This window comes from Capra hircus, chromosome 4 (assembly GCF_001704415.2).
Source record: "Capra hircus breed San Clemente chromosome 4, ASM170441v1, whole genome shotgun sequence".
NCBI classification, from domain to species: domain Eukaryota; kingdom Metazoa; phylum Chordata; class Mammalia; order Artiodactyla; family Bovidae; genus Capra; species Capra hircus.
The window spans coordinates 58,173,860-58,195,082 of NC_030811.1; the positions used below are offsets into that span (position 1 = coordinate 58,173,860).

Below are 21,223 nucleotides of genomic sequence, written 5' to 3' on the forward strand. Positions count from 1 at the left end.
TGGGCTCCTCTGTCCATGGAATTCTCCAGGCAAGAATACAGGAGTGGGTTGCCATTTCCTCCTCCAGGGGATCTTCCTGATCCAGGGATGGAACCTGCAACTACTATTTGGCAGGCGGATTCTTTACCACTGAGCCACCAGAGAAGCCTTCTCTTAGGGGCAGGGATATTTTGAACATTAAGAAAAGAAAAAGTAAAAGGTGAGAAAGAGAATGAGAATCAGGAGGGCTGAGAAAAGTTCTAAGCTTGGTCCTGCCAGTCTGTTATAAGCAAATAATCAATGCCTTTAATTTAACTCTCTTGTCTGCTAGGACCAAGGAAAAGAGTTTTATTTACAAGATTGTGAACTTCTTGATACATCACTGCAACTGTTGTAGTGCCAAATATTGAGCCTCTCCTAAGGCAGAGATTCAAAAGGTATCTTTAGAATAAGTGAAAACATGAAAAGTCTTCAATCAGAACACTGCTGGCATTCATTTTGGGGAACCTTGTGGTTAAATATACATTTCCTGTCATTGGTACTGGGACCTCCACTCCATGATGCACAATTTCCTCTCCATCAGCTCAGTCTCTACCCAGATGCTTCCTTCCCCTCCTGCCTTGAAACCTCACTCTGCTGGGAGAGTCATTCTGTCAGGCTCCTACATGGTTCTAGGCCCAGAGGTGAGGCCAGCAGCCTCCTCTATTGTCATCTTCTTTAAACCCTGCTCATCAGAGCTCATTTCTCTCACATGCTCTCCTCAGAGCTGTCATCTCCCAGTACTCTAGCTCATTCCCATTATTCACAGCTTTCTCCTACCTCAAAGGCACACCGAGTTTCTTAACCCTCTGCTGAGCACGACTGGAGAAAATTATACCAATGTGCAAACCTGTGCTGTCCTAAAATTATAAAACAAAATTTTAAAAACCTGTCAATCACAAATCCTCATGAACTATGCCTCCCAAATATCTTGGAGACCGTCCGCTTCTTTCCATCCCACCCCCACTAAACTAGCTCAGGCCACCTCCCCCTTCCCCATGGACAACTGCAACACCTTCCTGCACAGCTTCATTAGGCTGTGCATCCATGCTCACGCCTCCTACAATATATTCTCTACATTATGCCATCGTTACAAATAAATGAATACAACCACACTAACTATCCACTCAATACTTCACTGGCATTCCACTGTTCTCTGGAGGAAATGCAAACACCTAAACATGTCTAGGATGCTGTGTGGGATCTGGTTGTGTATGTACCCCCAGACCCTTTCACTATTCTTCCTTCTACCCCAAAACCTGTGCTCCAGTTGCACTGTACTGCTACAGTCCCTCAAATGGAATCACAATGACTGCAGTGAGCAAAACAGCCTGGTGGGGAACAGGACTGACGGCAGAGGAAGAGAGTCTAGGCAGAGAGAGGCCTACGGGAGAAAACCATGGTATCCTAGGAAGAGTGGTGCTGGGAGGTCCCAGAGATAGAGAGAGGATGTCAGACTGTCCCAAGGAGACAGAATGCTGGGGGGCAAAGAAAGAAGTACAAGGATGCCAGAGATATTCTGAAGAAAGAAACCAACGGGGTTTTGTGACTACTTGGACGTCAGAGGTAGCAAAAGGGGATAGTCATGGATATCTTCTCAGGCTCAGACTTGGACAACAAACAGTGTGGTTAGTGTCATTTGCTGAGATAATGACACAAGAGGAGGCAGATTTTGTAGAAAAGACACCAATATTTTCAACTAATAACTTTCATCAATTTATGCATGCTGAAGAGAAATACTTATCTTTTAAATATTCATATACAACTGTTATACCAAATGATTCAAGACGTGCTAAACCACCAAGCTAATAGAACATCCAAAAAAAAAAAAAAAAACAAAAACAAAAAAACAAGGAGCTGGAAAAGTTTGAGCTAATACAATTCACAGCCTATTTAAGACACGTTTTTAACCAAAAATCCAGCCTGTGTAAACAGTAAATGCTGATTTATTAATGAAGAACAAAAAATGTCAAGTAAAATAATGAAAAATAATCAGCATAAAGGATAAGAAATTCAACTTCTCCTTAAAACAGGTGAAGGGCTAGGGAAAAGTAAAATCTTGATATAAAATCTTAGTTCTGCCACAAAGCCTAAAAAGAAAAAAAAAAAAAAAACCCCACTGCATCACTTCATAGGTGACTTGGTCATGAGAAGGACATGTACGAAAATTAGTTATATTAACTACAACTATTCACTTCAGGACAGAAAGTGAAAGTTGCTCAGTCGTGTCCAACTCTTTGTGACCCCATGGACTATACAGTCCATGTAATTCTCCAGGTCAGAATACTGGAGTGGGTAGCCGTTTTCTTCTCTGGGGGATCTTCCCAACCCAGGGATTGATTCCGGGTCTCCCACATTGCAGGCAAATTGTTTACCAGCTGAGCTACCAGGGAAGAAAGGAGGGCATTAAGCAAAATTAAAAGGGAGGTCTGACATACAGACTAATCTTCCAGGTCCTCAAGGTATCTGGAACCTATTTAGAAATAAAGTAGTTAAAAAAAAAAACAAGAAAACCAATTCTAGTATCAAGGAAGCCACTGTGAATCTCCAATGGCCAAAGAAGATAACAGAAGAACAGAAAACCGGAAGAGCATTTTCTTTGCACTGTGTGACTGGTTGGTTCCTCATGTGAAAGAAAAGGCATTTTCTGATGAGTAGCTATGGTCTACCAAAGAATGGCCAGGCTTTTCTCACAATGCAAATCGAAGGAGGATCTGCAGGTAACAGACAATGCAAAAAACAAAACTTTAAGCTCAAAACTCTTTAGAAGAGCTGGAAATTTCATAAAAACTACACTAAAACATAACAGGTAAAATAAGGGAGGGGGAAAAAAAACCAGAAAATTATATTTCAATCCAAGAGTCCCCTATCCAAATCATAGGATTTTGAGGAAAAGAGAGACAATGGAGAGGAGAAAGTCATCAAAGAAGTAATATAGAAAGTTTCCCCCAGAAGAATGCACATGTCCAGAGGAACAAAGCTGTTAGAGCATCTGATATAAAGAATGAAACAAAATCTACTACATCATGACCTTTACTTAAGATATGGAAAAAAGAATCCCAAAGCTGCCAGAGAGAAAAAATGAACCAGGTACAAAAGGAACTGATGGCAGAACAGCACCTAACTTTTGAAAAGCGATAGTGAATCTCAGAAGACAGTGGAATAAAGTCTAAAGAAAACTAAAGTACTGAATCAGCTAAAAAGTTTACTCAGGTTTTTTAGGAAAAATCCAAATGAACTTTTCTAAAACCAGTCAAACTATTGACCAGTATAGTGTGGAGCCAAAAGACACAGGGTTCCAGGAGACAGGCCCCAAGGTTTATGAGTGGGAGAACTGAAAAGGTGAATTTTACATATTTGGCAACATATAAATTGTTTTACAGTTTACTTGCGGACTGTGAAGAAAGCTGAGCACCAAAGAATTGATGCTTCTGAACTGCGGTGTTGGAGAAGACTCTCGAGAGTCCCTTGGACTGCAAGGAGATCCAACCAGCCCATTCTAAAGGAGATCAGTCCTGGGTGTTTGGATGCTAAAGCTGAAACTCCAGTACTTTGGCCACTTCATGCGAAGAGTTGACTCATTGGAAAAGACTCTGATGCTGGGAGGGATTGGGGGCAGGAGGAGAAGGGGACGACAGAGGATGAGATGGCTGGATGGCATCACCGACTCAATGGACGTGAGTTTGAGTGAACTCTGGGAGTTGGTGATGGACAGGGAGGCGTGGAGTGCTGCAGTTTATGGGGTCGCAGAGTCGGACACAACTGAGCGACTGAACTGAACTATGGTTAATAATTAATCAGTATACAAAAAGTGAAGGAAAACAAAATAATAGATGACTCTTAACTACAAGAAAATAATTGTTTCCATGTAAAAAACTATTTACCCTACCAGACTCAGGGCTTCCCAGGAGGGACAGCAGTAAAGAATTTGCCTGCCAATGTAAGAGACACAAGAGATGCAGGTTTGATCCTTGGGTTGGGAAGATCCCCTGGAGGAGGAAATGGCATCCCACTGCAGTATTCTTACCTGGAAAATTCCATCGACAGAAGATCTTGGCAGGCTGCATTCCACAGGGTCATGAAGAGCCAGACACGACTTAGCGGGCCAAGCACAGAGCACAGCACTTGACTAAGCAGTGTGCAATGTTTATATGGTCATAACAACATAAATATGGACTACTGTCTGAAAGTGCTTTCTCGGGACAAAGAAATGGATGGGCGATGTGGACAGACAGGGCAAGGGACTGGTGCTTCATTTCATCACAAAAGCCAACACAGAAAATAACGACAATTAACTTTAAAATCACGCTAAAAAGTCTCATACCCAGCTGTAGAATAGAATAAAAAAATAGCTCAATAAACTTGTTTGGGAACTTGCTGATTTTCACTGGACAAAGAACTATAAGCAAAACAATCATAAAAATTTCCCAGGTAACAGGAAAACAGACATTCTTATTCATCACCAAAGGAAATAAAATACTACATTGTACTGTTTTTTTAAGCGAGGATAGTGGGTACTATAGAAGATAATCACAGAGATGCATGAAACATAAAATAAGGGGTTTCATATAGCTGTTTCTAATTAAGCCCTAAAAGAAATGTTCAGTAAAAGTATTTTCCATGGAGAACAACAAACAAAAGCCCAGGGAGACAGCAGGGTCTGGAGAGGTAACAGGCAGCTTAGGCAGACTCAGAGTCAGCTTTACTCACTGCTCAGGGTTTTCTACAGAAGATCTGCTCAGGTGATGCTTAATCTAAAACAGAAAGCCAAATGCTGAAGGAGCTCCAAAACCAAGAAGAGGTATTTTCTGGGCACCCTGGGGAACACTGAACGGAAAAGGGCTCAAAGATTCTATAACATGATCTAAAAATCACACTCAAAATCAGGGGCGGTAATGATTCTATTTCTTGTCTTATGAATTGTGGGGAAAGGATTTTTATCCATCCTTCAGCTACAGTTTCTATACGTCTTTACTACAGAAACTCTAAAGATGGTGGCAGCCATAATCAAAATCAGTGAGAGACTAAAGAAAAAATTAAGCACAAAAGTGCTGGGCACAGCACTTCTCTGTGAAGACCTTGAATGGCTTCATGTCATTATTTTACCATCCTTAGACTAAAAGCAGACAAAAGAATGGCTTGGCCTGGATGCCACATAATCTCCATAGAAGGGGCTGGTGGTACCGGTGGATGAGACCACATTCTCACCACTGGCGCGACCAGATTGCAGTAGAGGAAGGAACAGGAATTTTAAAGCTTAGACTGGGGGTGACAAGGACACTCAAGCAGTAGTCCAATCAAAAAATCTTGTTTCCATTCTGTTCTCTGAGAGGAAAATGAAGAGATGTTCCTTGGCAGAAGGGAAGGAATCAAGAAACAGACAGACTGAAGGACAGTGACGAATAAAGAATAACTACTTCGTACAAGGAGGGATGAACTCTATAAAACCAACAGGGGGATGAACCCTAAAACAAAAACACATCTTCTAAGGGACATCCCTCTTCCAGGGCTAATTCTGTCCTATATTAGTTTTCCACTAATAGAAATACTCAAGGTTTGTTTTGAATTCCTCTAAATTTCAAAGGAAGGCAAAATGATCAAAGGCAACAAACTTGTGAAACAGATGTACTTCTGGAGCACACACACACTCCCCAGACAGACACCTGTATCAGAGAAGTAATAGAGACAGAAGACAAGTCCAGTAGGAGTGAAAAGGAGAGTGAGATGATATGGAGAGGCTAGGCCTCCTTGGGTACAAGGCCTTTCAAATTCCCAGTTTCAGTTTTTACGAGGCCCAAATAGTTGGGTTTCCTGTTCCCTAATTCTACAAGACCTCTGTATCCCAGGACCACATCCCTCTTTTATTTGAACTAGTCAGAGTATCTCTGGTGAGCTATTTAGAAAAAAGAAAAAAGAAATCCTGTTTGGAAACTCTCTTATTATTTGTATACATCTTTTATATAAATAAAATTTATAATAAATTTTATTTAATATGTATTTTTTTCCAGAGAGCTGGCTGTTAAACATTTACCAGCACACCATAACTTCAGGGTGAATAAACAGTTATATGTACCATCCAATCTATTCTTACTTAACAATCTCAATTTCCAGAATAATACTAAAATCAAACAACAAAGAAGAAAGGATTAATATTACTTGCATGACATCTGCCCTTCAGGTCCAACAAGAAAAGCTTTTGGCATTTATCAGTAAGAGAATTCCATCTCTCAGGAATGAATGAATTTCCCCAAGAAGCAATGAGGACTTTCCTAACTGCCTGCTAACTACTCTCACATGTTCCAACCTCCCTGCAGAACAGAGACATGCGGGGTCTTGAGAAACTGGCCCCCAGAAACTTAGTCTGCAGCTGAGAAATATTAGCTTATCTTATGAAATATATAACTGTAACTATGACTTAACAACACAGCTTGTAGAAAATAATTAACAATAGGTATTTTGAAGAAATACTAAAATACTGAGAATTCCAGACAAAAAGGTATATTATGAATAGGTCGTGTTTGCAAAAATACCTTACTTCATCTCCTCAAGTCAGAGCTTGGCAGCCCAGCCCCATTTCATCACTTGTCTATGCTTTCTGTTTTCCCTTCCACTTCCATTTCTGCTGAAATGAACTGGCTTACTTGACCTCAGAAAACTTATATATATATTATTTTAAAACAAATATACTTCTGGATTTAAAAACACCATACTCAATTTACCTATACATTTCTAATCTGCTCAAGAAATTTCAACTTTCATTTCTCAATAGAAACATAGTTTTTATAAAAAAGATTCTAAATTCAATTAAGATATCCTCCTCTTTATTCTTAACCCACATGATAAGAAGTCTGCAGCTTTATCCCCCTTTATAAAATTAGAAGGGTGGCAAACCTAACAATCAAGGAAGAAAACATTAAGAACAACCTAGTAATTTGAGACTTCTAAAAATATTCATGTCAAGAACATTTAAAAATGCAATGAAAAAATGATAGAAAAAGTGATAGAAGACTTGATTCACCATAATATAAACCAAGGTCCCTATTAGAGTATAATTTACACACCTGGGCCCCCAGGGTGCAGCATAACTGTCAAGAGAACAGAAGTGACTCCACAATGCTCATTTGGGGATGGGTGAGGCTAGGAAGATTCTAGATTTTAGGATGTGTTTGGACAGGACTAAAGAGATTATGCAGGGAAATGAAAACATGTGACACTAGTGTGGTCTCTTTACCCAAGCACAGCTCCAGAGGGCAGGCCACCAGGCACAAGAGTCAGACAACACCAAGGGGGCCAGCGGGGCTCAGAGCAGTGAAATGGGTGCGGCTGAAACAGGACGCAGCACTCAGAGCTGGGGGAAGAACCAGAGACAGCTATTTGGAAAGACCCAAATCCTCTTAAGGTAAAGTCACTCCCTCCTGCTACCCTAAGCAGTGAGTGGTCTACAGATTTTTTTTTTTAAGCCTAAAACTACAGTAAGAAATAAGACTTTACACCACAACTCAGCACACATACATGTATATACATATATACAATAAGCAACAAACAGAAGTTTCTCTAAATAACACCTATTTTATAAACTATGGAGAAGGCAATGGCACCCCACTCCAGTACTCTTGCCTGGAAAATTCCATGGACAGAGGAGCCTGGTAGGCTGCAGTCCATGGGGTCGCCAAGAGTCAGGCACAACTGTACGACTTCACTTCACTTTATAAACTATGGTATGTGTTATTATTTATATTTGTATTCTTTTTTCACATAAGTAGGAATTGCTGGTCCCAACTCACTAAACTGATCTTAAAATCCCCTATGAGGTAACGCCCTCTCGTTTGACGAAGTGGTCACTGGTTGACTTTGGGGTGAGGTGGGTGTCAAAGGTCACATGAGTTCATAGCTCAGCTTTGAATCTTGTCCATCTATTGGTCACATTTCTACTTCCTTCACTTGCTTGGAAGAGGTTTCCAACCAGTCTAGCATTAAGGTCATTCATCAACAACCCCAACTCTTTGCTCCAATCTGATCTTCCACAATCCCTCCTCAGTCATTTGTATCCCAGGGAAACTGATCTGCTTTCTACCCCCTCCCTATCCCAAAATGTCCACCTTTGACCCTCCCCAGGGTTCTTTTCGACTCCACCTATCCAAAGTGCTCTGATCCTTCAAGACAGAGCTAGATCGACTGCTCCACACAGAACAAATTTCTCCTGCCTCCAGAACTGAAAGCACTTTATCCTTGCTGTCTATCTTCTACTGACACACGCCCACCACTGCTGCCATCTCCAACCTCACCCCACCCCCATGCTCTCAGAACCCAAACATGCAGTCTCAGAAAGGGACCACTTAGTATGCACTTCAGGTCCAGACTGAACAAATGAACATGGAGGGAGAATACTGCTCTCTGCAGACTAAAAAATTTCTGGCCAGGGCCCAAAGCACCAAGAATCCCTCAACCAAACCCAGAGCCTCATATTCTCTGCAGCAGATATTATGTCTTCAGCCTCTGAAATAATTGTCACAGTAAGCATTATAAGAAAATGATATTGCATGCTTACTTTTAATGTTTAGAAATTCTTCTTTCAATTAAAAAAGCATAACTATAGGTTAGCAATTTAGTAAGAATGTCATGTTCCATGTTTTAACTTCTCTTAAAGTCTGATTTCCCAAATGTATTAAAGACAGCTGGGTACTACTCAGCAAAATGAACAGATCCCCCCGCAAACTCATCTAACTTTGGCTCCTCATGAGACAAAGCACCCTGGCTTTGCTTTCCTTCAAAAGTCAGCTTCCTCTCCTGCTTATCAGATAACTTCTGTTAAGTTAGTTCTGTGTATCTTGTTTCAAAAACAAAATTTTTCACAATCTTTTAATCATGAATTTTCATTTCAGTCTCCCCTAATTACATAATTCAAAGAACTTACTTAGAGCAAAGTCAGAAATATTAGCATCAAAGTATCTTAAATCTTTATGCAAATATATTTCAAGTTGATCTTCTAACAGCTTCCTCATTTGACAAATATTTATCAAGCAACTGGTATATACTCAGACACTAAGCTAGGATGCAAGAGATCTTTGAGGTATTAAACTGAAAATGCCACACTTCCAAAGCAAAGAAAACAACAGGATAATAGCAGATTCGCATGCATTAACCCAAATTGAAAATTACATACATATGCTATACTTCTGGACCGCAAAGAATCAGGAAGAAGTCAAAAAAGAAAATTCTAAAAATACTCTGAAGCTAAAATAATTCAAACAAGTAGTAGAAGGAATGGTCAAAAAAAGGAGAAATGGAAACGCAAAACTCAGAAAATATGTTAATCTTTTAGTTTTAGAAATGTTGCTCAACTATGAAGTAAGTGAAGGCAGTTATTAAATATCTGTATAGACTATATTTCTGTTTAACATTAGCAGAATAGTCACTAACACCATTTGTCAATAAATGGTCCTTTCCCTTATGTTCCCAATATTTTAGGTAACCAATATATACTGCTGATGTACAAAAGCCCATGAATATTTAATATTTATCAAATATCCCTGCCCTCCTCTACTTTATCCTTTAAAATTATTTTAAATGTGGCTGGCTATACCAATAGTGAAATCAATCAATAGGAAATAATTTTTTATCTACTAATAGGTATATTAGAAATGACATTGTCATAAAACTGAACGATAAGTCAATCATTATCTCACTGTTCTTACTATTCTAGTATACAGTATAAACCATACATATTAAAAATGAATAGTCTTACCTCAAATATGTGCCATATATGAAGAACAATGCCATCATTAGTCCATTCAAAATAAAAATTACAGCAACATAAAAGCAAGCAGGATCTCCCAATCCTTTAAAAATTAAAAAACAAAATGCTTTAACTATAGATTACTTTATGTGTCTGACAATTCACATTAAATTGTGACTATTTTGAAAATGGTTGCCAGACATACTAAATGGTTGCCTGGGTTCCCATCTGAGCACATGACACCAGTGTGAAACATAGGTGAGACCAGAGAAGTAGCTGTAGCGGTTATAAAACAGGGCTGCAAATTCATGGAGACTCCTCCTGCAGAGGTCTGGGGTCTGTGCCCCTGCTTTTAAGTCTGGCTGGGCTTGTGACTGCTTCAGCAGGCCATGGCAGAAGCCGTATGGAAGAGGCCACGCGGTATCCGACTTGGAGCCCTGAGCAACCGCATGAGAAGCCTAACTATCCTGAGATACTAATACAAAAGCACAAGACGCATGAAAAGGGCACTTGCAGATGTTCCAGTGAGGCTCAGCTGGGCTCAGCCTTGCAGGTACCCCCGTCAAGCAGCCAGAATGTAAGTGAAGTAGCTCCAGGTTAATTCCAGTGTTCCCAGCCATTTGAGTCTAGCAGAGTCCTCTGACATCGCAGAAACAAACCAACCATTCTATACCCTGCCCAAATTCCCTACTAGCAGAAACCATAAACACAATAAAATTGTTGTTTACACCACTAAGTTTGCCGTAAATTTATTGTACTGCAACAGACAACAGGACAACATCACAGAAACTTGCCTTCACAGCTTTCAATAGGGCTGAGTCCTTCTCCTCTGGTAACTGTCCAACATATCTTGGTTTGAATACCAATCAAATCCATTATTTTGGTATAAATCCTGTACCAGCTGGCTAAGATTACCTAATTGAAAAAGAGAGGGAAACATTTTAAGAAAAAAGTATCCTCAACAGTTTCCTTACTAGAATATCTTTGAGATATTCTGACAATTGACAAATTTTCCCTTCCTGTACCATTCCCATCTGGGTCTCTTTAAATCTAGTAAAGAAGCTTCACAGTCCCCTATGTAGATTCTTCACTGGTCAGTCTTCACCTGTTCACCCATGGCTAAGAATAAGATATAACAAAAGATATACAATCTGTAATCTTCAAAAGCTATAAAATTCAACTAAGGGACATAAAACAAGAGTTGAACAAACAGAAAGATATTCTATATTCCTGAACAGATTTAATTTTTCAAGATGTGAATTCTTCCTCAAATTAATTCATAAACATAAAACAAAGCTGAGCAAAATCTCAAGTGTCTACTGAGATGTGTTACATGGAAAAATGACAAAACGGAGATAACTGAAGAAAATGTCCTAACAGATAATAAAATTTGCTACTTATGTAATTAAAACAGTGTGATGCTGGCACAAGAATAGCCAGACAGATCAAAGGAACTATGGCAGATGCAGTGGAGTGCCACAGGTCTCTCTTCGGGGCTGAGGCACTCATCCCCTGAGCAGTTGGGAGGGGTGGTGGCTGACAACCCTCAGCTGTGTCTCTCTCTGGGAGCTACCCTCTGCAGTAGAGAGTAAATTCACTAAACGTCACCCTCCCCAAGGGTAACTGCAGCCATAACTAGTCAACAGGGGGGAATATAAAGGTCAGAGGCCCTTGCTTCAGGTAGGACAACTCTGTAGGGTCATCCCAGTTCCAGAGCTTCCCCAGAGATTGGCTGAGGCCTCTGCTGTGACTGGATCACAGCTCAACTCCTCCGCCTGCCTCCTCCTAATTCCTTCATCCCCCTTCAGATATTGCCCCCAAGGGAGTTCCCCTATATACTTCAGGTACAGATCTCCATCTTAGAGCCTATTTCTCAGGACCTCAACATAAGGTAACACTAAACAGAAAGTCCAAAAGTAGTTGAAAGCATATGTGTATAATAATTTTGGAAATAATAAAAGAAGCAGGCAGAAGATGGACCACTCACCCAAGTGTTAGGTTACACAGAAGACCATTTTGAAAAAATAAAAGGTTGGATTCCTGCCCAAAAACTGAGTATTCAGACAAATTTCAGATAAATTAAAACTGTAAATCTCAAAAACATAATTATAAAAAGAATAAGTTTTGTTTATATATATGAACGAATAAAAAACATAAATCTTAAAGATTCATAGACATGATAGCTCTGACAAGGAAAAATACATTCACATCATACTGTACCAAGCTAAAGGGCAAACAAAAAGCTGGAGAAAATGTTGTATCCGTATAGCATAGTATTGACTTCCTGCATATAATGAGCTCTTACAAAACGTCAATAAAAATATAGACAAGGGCGTGAATAAGCAATTAGTTTTAAAAGTGGAAGTGCATTTAATACATAGCACTGAAAATACACATGTACATACACAAATATATAGCAATGAACAAAATGCATCACATGATCTTAATTTTTTTAGCCATTAAATTAGCAAGGATCCAGAAAAACATGCATTTTCAAAAACACTGCCTGTGGTAATTTTCATTAATAAATCCTATCCAGAAAGCATTTTGCAACATGTACCAAAATCATCAAAGCCTATATTCTGTTGAACTAAATAGTTCCACATCCACAAATTTATAGTTTAAAAAAACATAAGTATACGTGTATCCCCATCCACAAATTTAGAGTTTAAAAAAACATATGGATATGGGTAAAGATTTTGCTTCAAGAATGTTTATTGCAGCTTTAGGATATTTTAAAAGTTGAAAACAACCAAAATTTTCATAAAAGATGAACTAAATAAACAATGGCAGACTGTATTACTGCCATAAAAAATGATGCTGTTGAGAAAAGATGATTTAGGAAGATGGTTTTAAATATTCTTAAAAGACAAAAAGCACTTATAAAAAAGTGTTGTGTGATCCCATTGCTGGAACAGTAAATGCAGACATGTACAGAAAGTACTCAATAAGCACTTTGGTGGTTATTTATTGGTCTCTATCTCCTCCATAATTAAGCAGGCTAACTCAGTTCATCTGGAAATTAGCCTCCTCTTACTCAATGGGAAATGACCAAGAGCCCTGATTAGTGCTGATACTGAGCCCCAGCTTCAGATCTCACAGCACCAAGGCAGCCATGGCCCTGCTGCAGCAGGCAACACACCTTCTAGCAGCATCAGCATGCTATGAAGGGGGGGCCAAGGGGAAGCATGCTTAACAGGAGAACCTCAAGAAGGATGTCACTGAGGAAGTCACAACCCAGGTAGGTCCTGCAGAATGCCTAGGGATGCATTAAACAGTTACTCATAGCACTGCCTTCCTATCTCAGCTCCTTTCTTCCACTCCCACTAGGGGAAAAGTGCATCTGATTAAATGAAGAATCTCAGATAAGGAAGAAATAGTATTCGGCAAATGACATGTAAAGGTAATGTAATACATATAAACACACAAATCTAGTTTTCATATTTTCTAAACCATGCAATCATAATACTCATTTCCATAAAATCATTAAAGACCCCCCAAATTAATAATGATTTTTTTCATATTCCTTTCTAAGAAAAGATACCCATTTACTTTTTTAAAAAAGATAAAATTTAATATATTGAACTAGATCTTAGACTTAGAATCACCATTTAATATAAGCAATACTTTATAAAGTAAAAAAATCATAACTGAAAAAGTATCTTACCTCAGGGTAAAGATTGAACCTTTTTAATGTATTAATAACAAGGGGATATTCAGTCAGTTTATCATTCATAATCATCCATACTCCATTCAAAAATGAGGGTGCTTCCACAATAGTCTTAAAGTAGGAATAATACAGTCCCTGAAACAAGCACATGTTATAATAAAAAGTACGTAATTACTATGCCTCGTATTAGCTTAAAATAAAACTTAGTATACTGTTTTTTAAAAACAAAGCAATCCACGCACGTAACAGCTACAATTAATTTCACAGGATTCTGATCACTAATAAATGCTCAGGTTGTAAAAAAACTTACGTATTTTAGCATGCTGCTGTTGCTAAGTCGCTTCAGTTGTGTCCGACTCTGTGCGACCCCATAGATGGCAGCCCACCAGGCTCCACCTTGTCTTAATTGAACAACTGATCTCAAAACAACTTAAAAAACAGCTTTAACATTGAAAAAGTCATATAACTCAGACAGCATGCTCATTTAGGAAACCCCTATAACCCTGGTGTGCTGCAGTCCACGGGGTCGCTAAGAGTCAGACATGACTGAGCAACTTCACTTTCACTTTTCACTTCATGCACTAGAGAAGGAAATGGCAGCCCACTCCAGTGTTCTTGCCTGGAGAATCCCAGGGATGGGGGAGCCTGGTGGGCTGCTGTCTATGGGGTCACAGAGTCAGACATGACTGAAGCGACTTAGCAGCAGCAGCAGCAGCAGCATAACCCATACTAATCGAAGAGTTAGAAAAGGCTTCTTTCAGAGTTAGAAAAGGTTCTTCTCAGCTCAGCGTAAGGTAAGAAGCCTACAGAACTGGGGCTGTGAAAACAGAAGAGAGGGACCGTGGTAGTACTCCCATTTTGAGGAAAAAAATGCTTTACTAGTAGTTATGTATGGATGTGAGAGTTGGACCATAAAGAAGGCAGAGCACCGAAGAACTGATGTTTCTGAATTGTGGTGCTGGAGAAGACTCTTGGACAGCAGGGAGATCAAACCAATCAATCCTAAAGGAAATCAATCCTGAATACTCATTGGAAAGACTAATGCTAAAGCTCCAATACTTTGGCCACATGATGTGAAAGGCTGACTCCAAATGCAATATAACTGGTATCTTTATAATAAGAGGGAAATTTAAACTGAGATATAGGGGAAAATACTTCATGAAGACAGAGGCAGAGATTGGAGTCATGGTACCTTACAATGCAAGGCAAGGATTACCAGAACCATGAGAAGCTAGAATGAAGTCTCAGAGAGAACACGTTCAGCCATCACCTAGATTTTAGACTTCTAGCCTCCAGAACTGTGAGAAAATAAACTTCTGCTCTTTTAAGGTACAAGTACTTTGTTATGACAGCCCCCCAGGCAACTACAACCTACCTTGTTTATAGGTTTGATTTTGGAATCACATAAATATCTTATACAATTAAAATTTAAAACAAAAAATTTATATTCCTAAATATCCAAAAAATATATAAGAATTATTTATTAAATTGGGAAAGGATTTCAAACAAATTTAAGGTCAAGGCTGTATACTGTCACCCTGCTTATTTAACTTCTATGCAGGGTACATCATGAGAAATGCTGGGCTGGAAGAAGCACAAGCTGGAATCAAGATTGCTGGGAGAAATATCAATAACCTCAGCTATGCAGATGACCCCACCCTTATGGCAGAAAGTGAAAAGGAACTAAAAAGCCTCTTGATGAAAGTGAAAGAGGAAAAGTGAAAAACTTGGCTTAAAGCTCAACATTCAGAAAACGAAGATCATGGCATCTGGTCCCATCACTTCATGGCAAACAGATGGGGAAACAGTAGAAACAGTGTCAGACTTTATTTTGGGGGGCTCCAAAATCACTGCAGATGGTGACTGCAGTCATGAAATTAAAAGACACTTACTCCTTGGAAGGAAAGTTATGACTAACCTAGACAGCATACTGAAAAGCAGAGACATTACTTTGCCAACAAAGGTCCGTCTAGTCAAGACTATGGTTTTTCTAATAGTCATGTATGGATGTGAGAGTTGGACTGTAAAAAAAGCTGAGCGCTGAAGAATTGATGCTTTTGAACTGTGGTGTTGCAGAAGACTCTTGAGAGTCCCCTGGACTGCAAGGAGATTCAACGAGTCCATTCTGAAGGAAATCAGCCCTGGGATTTCTTTGGAAGGAATGATGCAAAAGCTGAAACTCCAGTACTTTGGCCACCTCATGCGAAGAGTTGACTCATTGGAAAAGACTCTGATGCTGGGAGGGATTGGGAGAAGGAGGAGGAAGGGGACGACAGAGGATGAGATGGCTGGATGGCATCACCAACTAGATGCACATGAGTTTGAGTGAACTCCAGGAGTTGGTGATGGACAGGGAGGCCTGGTGTGCTACGATTCATGGGGTCGCAAAGAGTCGGACGTGACTGAGTGATTGAACTGAATTTTACTGTACACTCCTAGCTGAATATATATTAAAGTCAAAAATAAAACCACAAACAAGTTTTAAATTATGTCTAGTAATCATTTTTAACAATATATTTGATACTTTTATGCCTCAAATATAGGTAATGTGAAACCAAGATTCTCAGGCTAACAGAGGAGATACAAATTTAGTATCAAAAAAGTAATCCTAAATTTGAATGTAGAAATATAAATAAATAATTTATTTTTTCTATTTAAAAAATTGTTTCCTAATTCTATCTACTAAAAAGGCCTAGGCACAATGGCCAATCTAGTATAAAATACTAGCAATGAATACCTCTATCACCAAAATTGTGGCCTCTAAATACCATTTGCTACTGGAAGGAATCAGGGCTCCTTAGAATACTGGATGATTCCAGGTCTGGAAAGGAAATGTTTTGCAGTACCAGAAAGTTAAGGAAGCTACAGAATACTAGTGAGGTCATATCAAGGAGAGTGTGTGTGTGTACATGTGTGCGTATGAGTATGCACACATGCTCAATCATTTCCAACTCTTTGCAACCCCATGGACTATGCAGCCCACCAAGCTCCTCTGTCCATTGAATTTTCCAGGCAAGAATACCGGAGCAGGTTGCCATTTCCTGCTCCAGGGGATCTTCCCTAGAGGGAAGGGATAGGGATCAAACCCATGTTTCTTATGTCTCCTGCATTGGCAGGCAGATTCTTTACCACTGAGCCATCTGGGAATCCCATATCAAGGAATCACAGAGCCAAATGCAAGGGCCCTCACCAGCGAAAGACAGGTAAGTTTAAGAAATCTGTTAAAAGCTATCAGGCCATAAACATACATCCAAAGACAGAACTCTGCTTGTCACCATTAAAAGATGCTAGAAAAGCAACTCATGTTTCCAAAAAGTTGTAATAGAAGGAAAGCATCAAGCACTTTCCTGTCTTTCTTGTATAAAGTGTAGCTCAGAGAAAAAGTCCAAATAAAGAGGAACATCAAAAGTTCTTCTTTATGGAGTTATTATGCTAAAGCTGAAACTCCAGTACTTTGGCCACCTCATGCAAAGAGTTGACTCATTGGAAAAGACTCTGATGATGGGAGGGATTGGGGGCGGGAGGAGGAAGGGGATGACAGAGGATGAGATGGCTGGCTGGCATCACTGACTCGATGGAAGTGAGTCTGAGTGAACTCTGGGAGTTGGTGATGGACAGGGAGGCCTGGCGTGCTGCGATTCATGGGGTCGCAAAGAGTCGGACACTACTGAGCGACTGAACTGAACTGAACTGATGGTTAGTAAATGCCCATTCCCCCAGGTCATTTAAACTCTGATTGATATTTGAGGATACTGAGTAACTGGTCTTCAATATTTTCAAGTATGACAATGATACTGCAGTTAACAAAAAAGTCCTTTGAGACATACATGAAAAATATTTACAGATGAAATGATATGGTATCTGAGGTTTCCTTTAAAAAGAGATGGTATGAAAATGTAGATGACAGAAAAATGGCTATGTGTCTTCAGTTGTTGAAGCTAGAGGAATGGGTAGGGGGAGTTGGGTCTACTCTTTCTACTCTAAAATATCTTTGAAAATTTCCGTAAGAAGCTTAAAATATTTAGGTTATTAAACTACTACAATAAAATACTACATGAAAACTAACCATTTCAGTGCGAAAAGCCATCTCTCTTTCCAATGTTGAGAGGTGAGAAAAATGACGATCATTTTCAAAGAGGTGTGTTATATGACTCCTATAAAACAAAACAGTAACAAAGCAACAGTGTTGAAACTTATACTAAGTATAATTTTTAAAGAAACTCTAAAAGCAAAAATAAAATATTAATACTCTACATATTTGCACTTAATTTTGTGATAAAACTCAAATAGAACAGTATCCATATTTGTTCTTCCATTCAATATATCTTATATTTCCACTAAAATTTCTCTCTATAAGAAAACACATCAAATTAGATTTTAAAATTAGAATGAACCAGAATAATGATACTGTAAGCCAAAAACAATAAAATTATAGATTAAACTATAAATGTCATTGGGTTACTATTTCAGAAATGTCTGATTTATGAAATTAATATTTCTTCCTATCCAGAAGATTAAAAAACTTAATCTTCCCAATATGAACACTATATTAATGTTAAACAGAGTTTCAAATATAACCTCATTAATAATAGATCTCTTTTTTATTAAAAATTGCATTTTCTGGCTCTGATTTATCAATTAAACTACATTTGCATACTAGTTTGCTGCATGTAATACATATTCATCCTTATACTGGAATTATATATATATATATGAAATAGGATGATAGGCTGTAAACATCTGCCTAAAATATACTATAGGAGAAAAACGTTCTTACCAGTGCAACACTGCTGCAAAGGCAGCTGCAAGAAAAAAGAAACATAAATCATTATTTTATCATTAAAAGTGTTTTCACCTTACAGAAAAGCATTGCAAAGATAAACATGATAAAGTCTGGGAACTGTAGATCCTGAACTCATAGGGAGTGGATAAAGAATAGGGACTCGTCAAAAAAATCCCAGAGCTCTGCTTAAAATACCAGTGGACTAAATTATAAAAGAATTAAGCATATAGCTATAATTTTCATTCACTCAACAAAATAAATTAGGAGCTATTAATATTATTTGCCAACAACCATACAAGAAATGTTTGGATGGTAAGTTCCACAAACTCAACTGCAAGAAGGATAGAACCAATGGTGAGAGGCAAAAGAATAAAGATATGGTAACTTCAGGGAACAGGACTGGAGAGGGACAGAAAAAAGGAGCTATCACTTTGATACATGCTGCAATATCTGAATTTTTATAATAAGTTTTAATATTTTTAAATAAATTTAAAACAAAACAGGAAGGAAGAAAAAGAGGTGGAGAAAGAAAATAGAAAAATAGAGAGAAAAACTGGTAATAAAACCAGTTTCGTACAAGAATCAATAGTTTGCCTTCTGTACAAGTACAAAGAACACATTAAAAAGAATCCAGAAAACAGTATTCTTATATCACAAGATTCATCCTATTGCAGGCTTCTGATTAAATAACCAGAAGGAAACCAACTATGAAATACTCTTAGAAATTAAAGACAAAGAGCTCAGATCTTATCGTCTTATTTTTATAGAGGTATTTCTATTTAAAATTTTTAAAATTCATTTTACCTAGAAGATACTAATGGTTACAAAAGACAAAGAGTTACTTTCTAGATCATTGAAACTACAAATATTTAACTAGGTTATCATTTGACATTTGTTTGTAAAGGGTTCTTTGAGCTTTTGAAACTTTGATTTCTTGTTGAGCAATCTACTGTCCACTTCCTTTAAAGATGTCATACCACCATAATAAAATTTGGGCTTTATTTGCTTAATGTCTTAACTATTATGTCCTGACTAAATCATTCTTCTGTCATAGAATGTAAATACCACCTTTATCATACTGAAGAACTGTTACACTTATACTTTGGTAATCCCTTAGAGATTATAATTTTTATATGGGAAGAATCTACATGTTTACAGCACGTATATGTTATTATCCATGAACATATAGATTCAATTATTCGAACTCTCTTTACAATTGCCCCTGACAAAACTCCTATCAGTAGAGCTAATAACATAAACTTAACTCATATTTCTTATTAAGTCTTTCCTGGGAGTTTTAATACTTTCTCCCCTTCTAATAAACATGAAATTTTGTTTTCATTATACTTCACTGGATATTGTTAATGTATTTAGTTTTGAAGTGTATTTATTTGTAATGTATTTCCTTTGCTATACAATTGATTCTTTTAGGGTGTATTTTTGTTTATCATCTCTAATTCTCCATTTTAAGTAATATTTTAAAACGATAATTTTGTTTCTGTTTAATAATTTTACTATTTTAGTTTATTCTTCCCATGTGACGATAATAATAAACTTCTAGAATAATACTAAGTAATTCTGGTAAAAGAGGGCAAACAGTATTCTGCGGACTTTAACAGAAATGCATTTTACATTATGCCTTTAAATTAGCCTCTGACCTTCACAATTCTCCAGTAATACATATGATTTTTCAAGATCATCAGCTCTCTGCTCCCTCAGAATACTATAATTTCTCAGAAGGAAGAAGACACAAAGTCCTTTTGGTGCCTTCCTTAATTTAATCCTTGCAGCACTAGTCAATTCTTGGATTTCTCAGCATCTGAATGACCCTCTTTCAGTTTCCAAGGTTGATTCATAATCTGCCTTCAATTCATAATGTTTTAAATTCCTGTTTTCATTTCAATTTAACAATAACAATAGTTAATTAGTAGCAGTAGTAGTAATAAAGCAGCTAACATTTGAATTCTTATTACCTGCCAGGCATTTTTAAGTGCTCTACCTCAACTAAAATAATAAGTCTTCACAAGCATCCTATATGTTAAGTACCAACACTTCCCTGGTATACAAATAATAAGGGCTTCAGGCGGCTCAGTGGTAAAGAATCCACCTGCCAATGCAGGAGACACGAGGTGCAGGTTCGAAGGGGAAGATGCCCTGGAGGAGGAAATGGCAACCCACTCCAGTATTCTTGCTGGGAAATCCCACGGACAGAGGAGGGCAACAGTCCATGGGGTTGCAGAGTCCGCAGGACTGAGCGACTTAGCATACAGCACACATATAGATAATAAGTTGATTCTCAGGGAACTTTAGAAACTAGCCCAAGAAACAAAGCGGATAAACAGAGAAACGGAAGTTGGAAGCAGGAATTCTGACCTAAGAACCCTGTACTGTGTGGCCTCTTGTGGAGGACGGAAGGGCTGCAACAAAAGCCTCCTTACCCTGAAGTATCTTATTCCCCTTCCATCTTTCTTTTATTATTTTAAGAAAAAAGAAAAAAAAGGCTACAATTCATCTGTTGTTACAGGCAGTGTACTCTATAGAAGCTATTTTTATATAAAAGTATAGAATTATGCTTTAATTTATTCAATTGAGATAAATTCTATGTATATGTCATCTGAAAATGAAAACCCCAGTAAATAAAGCAGATACTGCCTTGTGAGCACATAATTTAAGCATAAAGACATATAATGACAAAAACTTCTTAAAACATCCCCAAAGAGCTTTTCATGCCTTCTTGCCTACAGAAAAGATGATGATTTTCTCTAAATATATTCTGGTGATTATTAATCCTGTGTATAGTCTTTTGGGAGTTCACAAAATTGATAACCAATTTTTCCAGTTTAACACATATGTTATTTTTGTCATTCTAAACATCAGAACATTAAAAAAAAAAAAAAGCTTTCAAAAATTCCAAAACTATTCTATAAGAAAAATCGTGTTCAAAGAGTGAAGGTTTGCTTTGTAATCTAACTCAAAAGACTGCAATCCTGTGACTGAGAATTCTGTAAGGCTCTTA

General features: G+C 38.0%; 1 protein-coding gene across 1 annotated transcript in view; it reads right to left on the reverse strand.

Moving 5' to 3' along the window:
• DPY19L1 (dpy-19 like 1) overlaps positions 1 to 21,223 on the reverse strand; it is a 95,363-nt gene that overhangs the window by 58,498 nt on the left and 15,642 nt on the right. The window contains exons 2-6 of the mRNA XM_018047137.1: positions 18,202 to 18,226; positions 17,491 to 17,578; positions 13,422 to 13,559; positions 10,549 to 10,669; positions 9,764 to 9,857 (exon numbers count right to left, since the gene is read on the reverse strand). Coding sequence (XP_017902626.1) covers positions 9,764 to 9,857; positions 10,549 to 10,669; positions 13,422 to 13,559; positions 17,491 to 17,578; positions 18,202 to 18,226 — 466 coding nt within the window. The remainder of the gene's footprint in view (positions 1 to 9,763; positions 9,858 to 10,548; positions 10,670 to 13,421; positions 13,560 to 17,490; positions 17,579 to 18,201; positions 18,227 to 21,223) is intronic.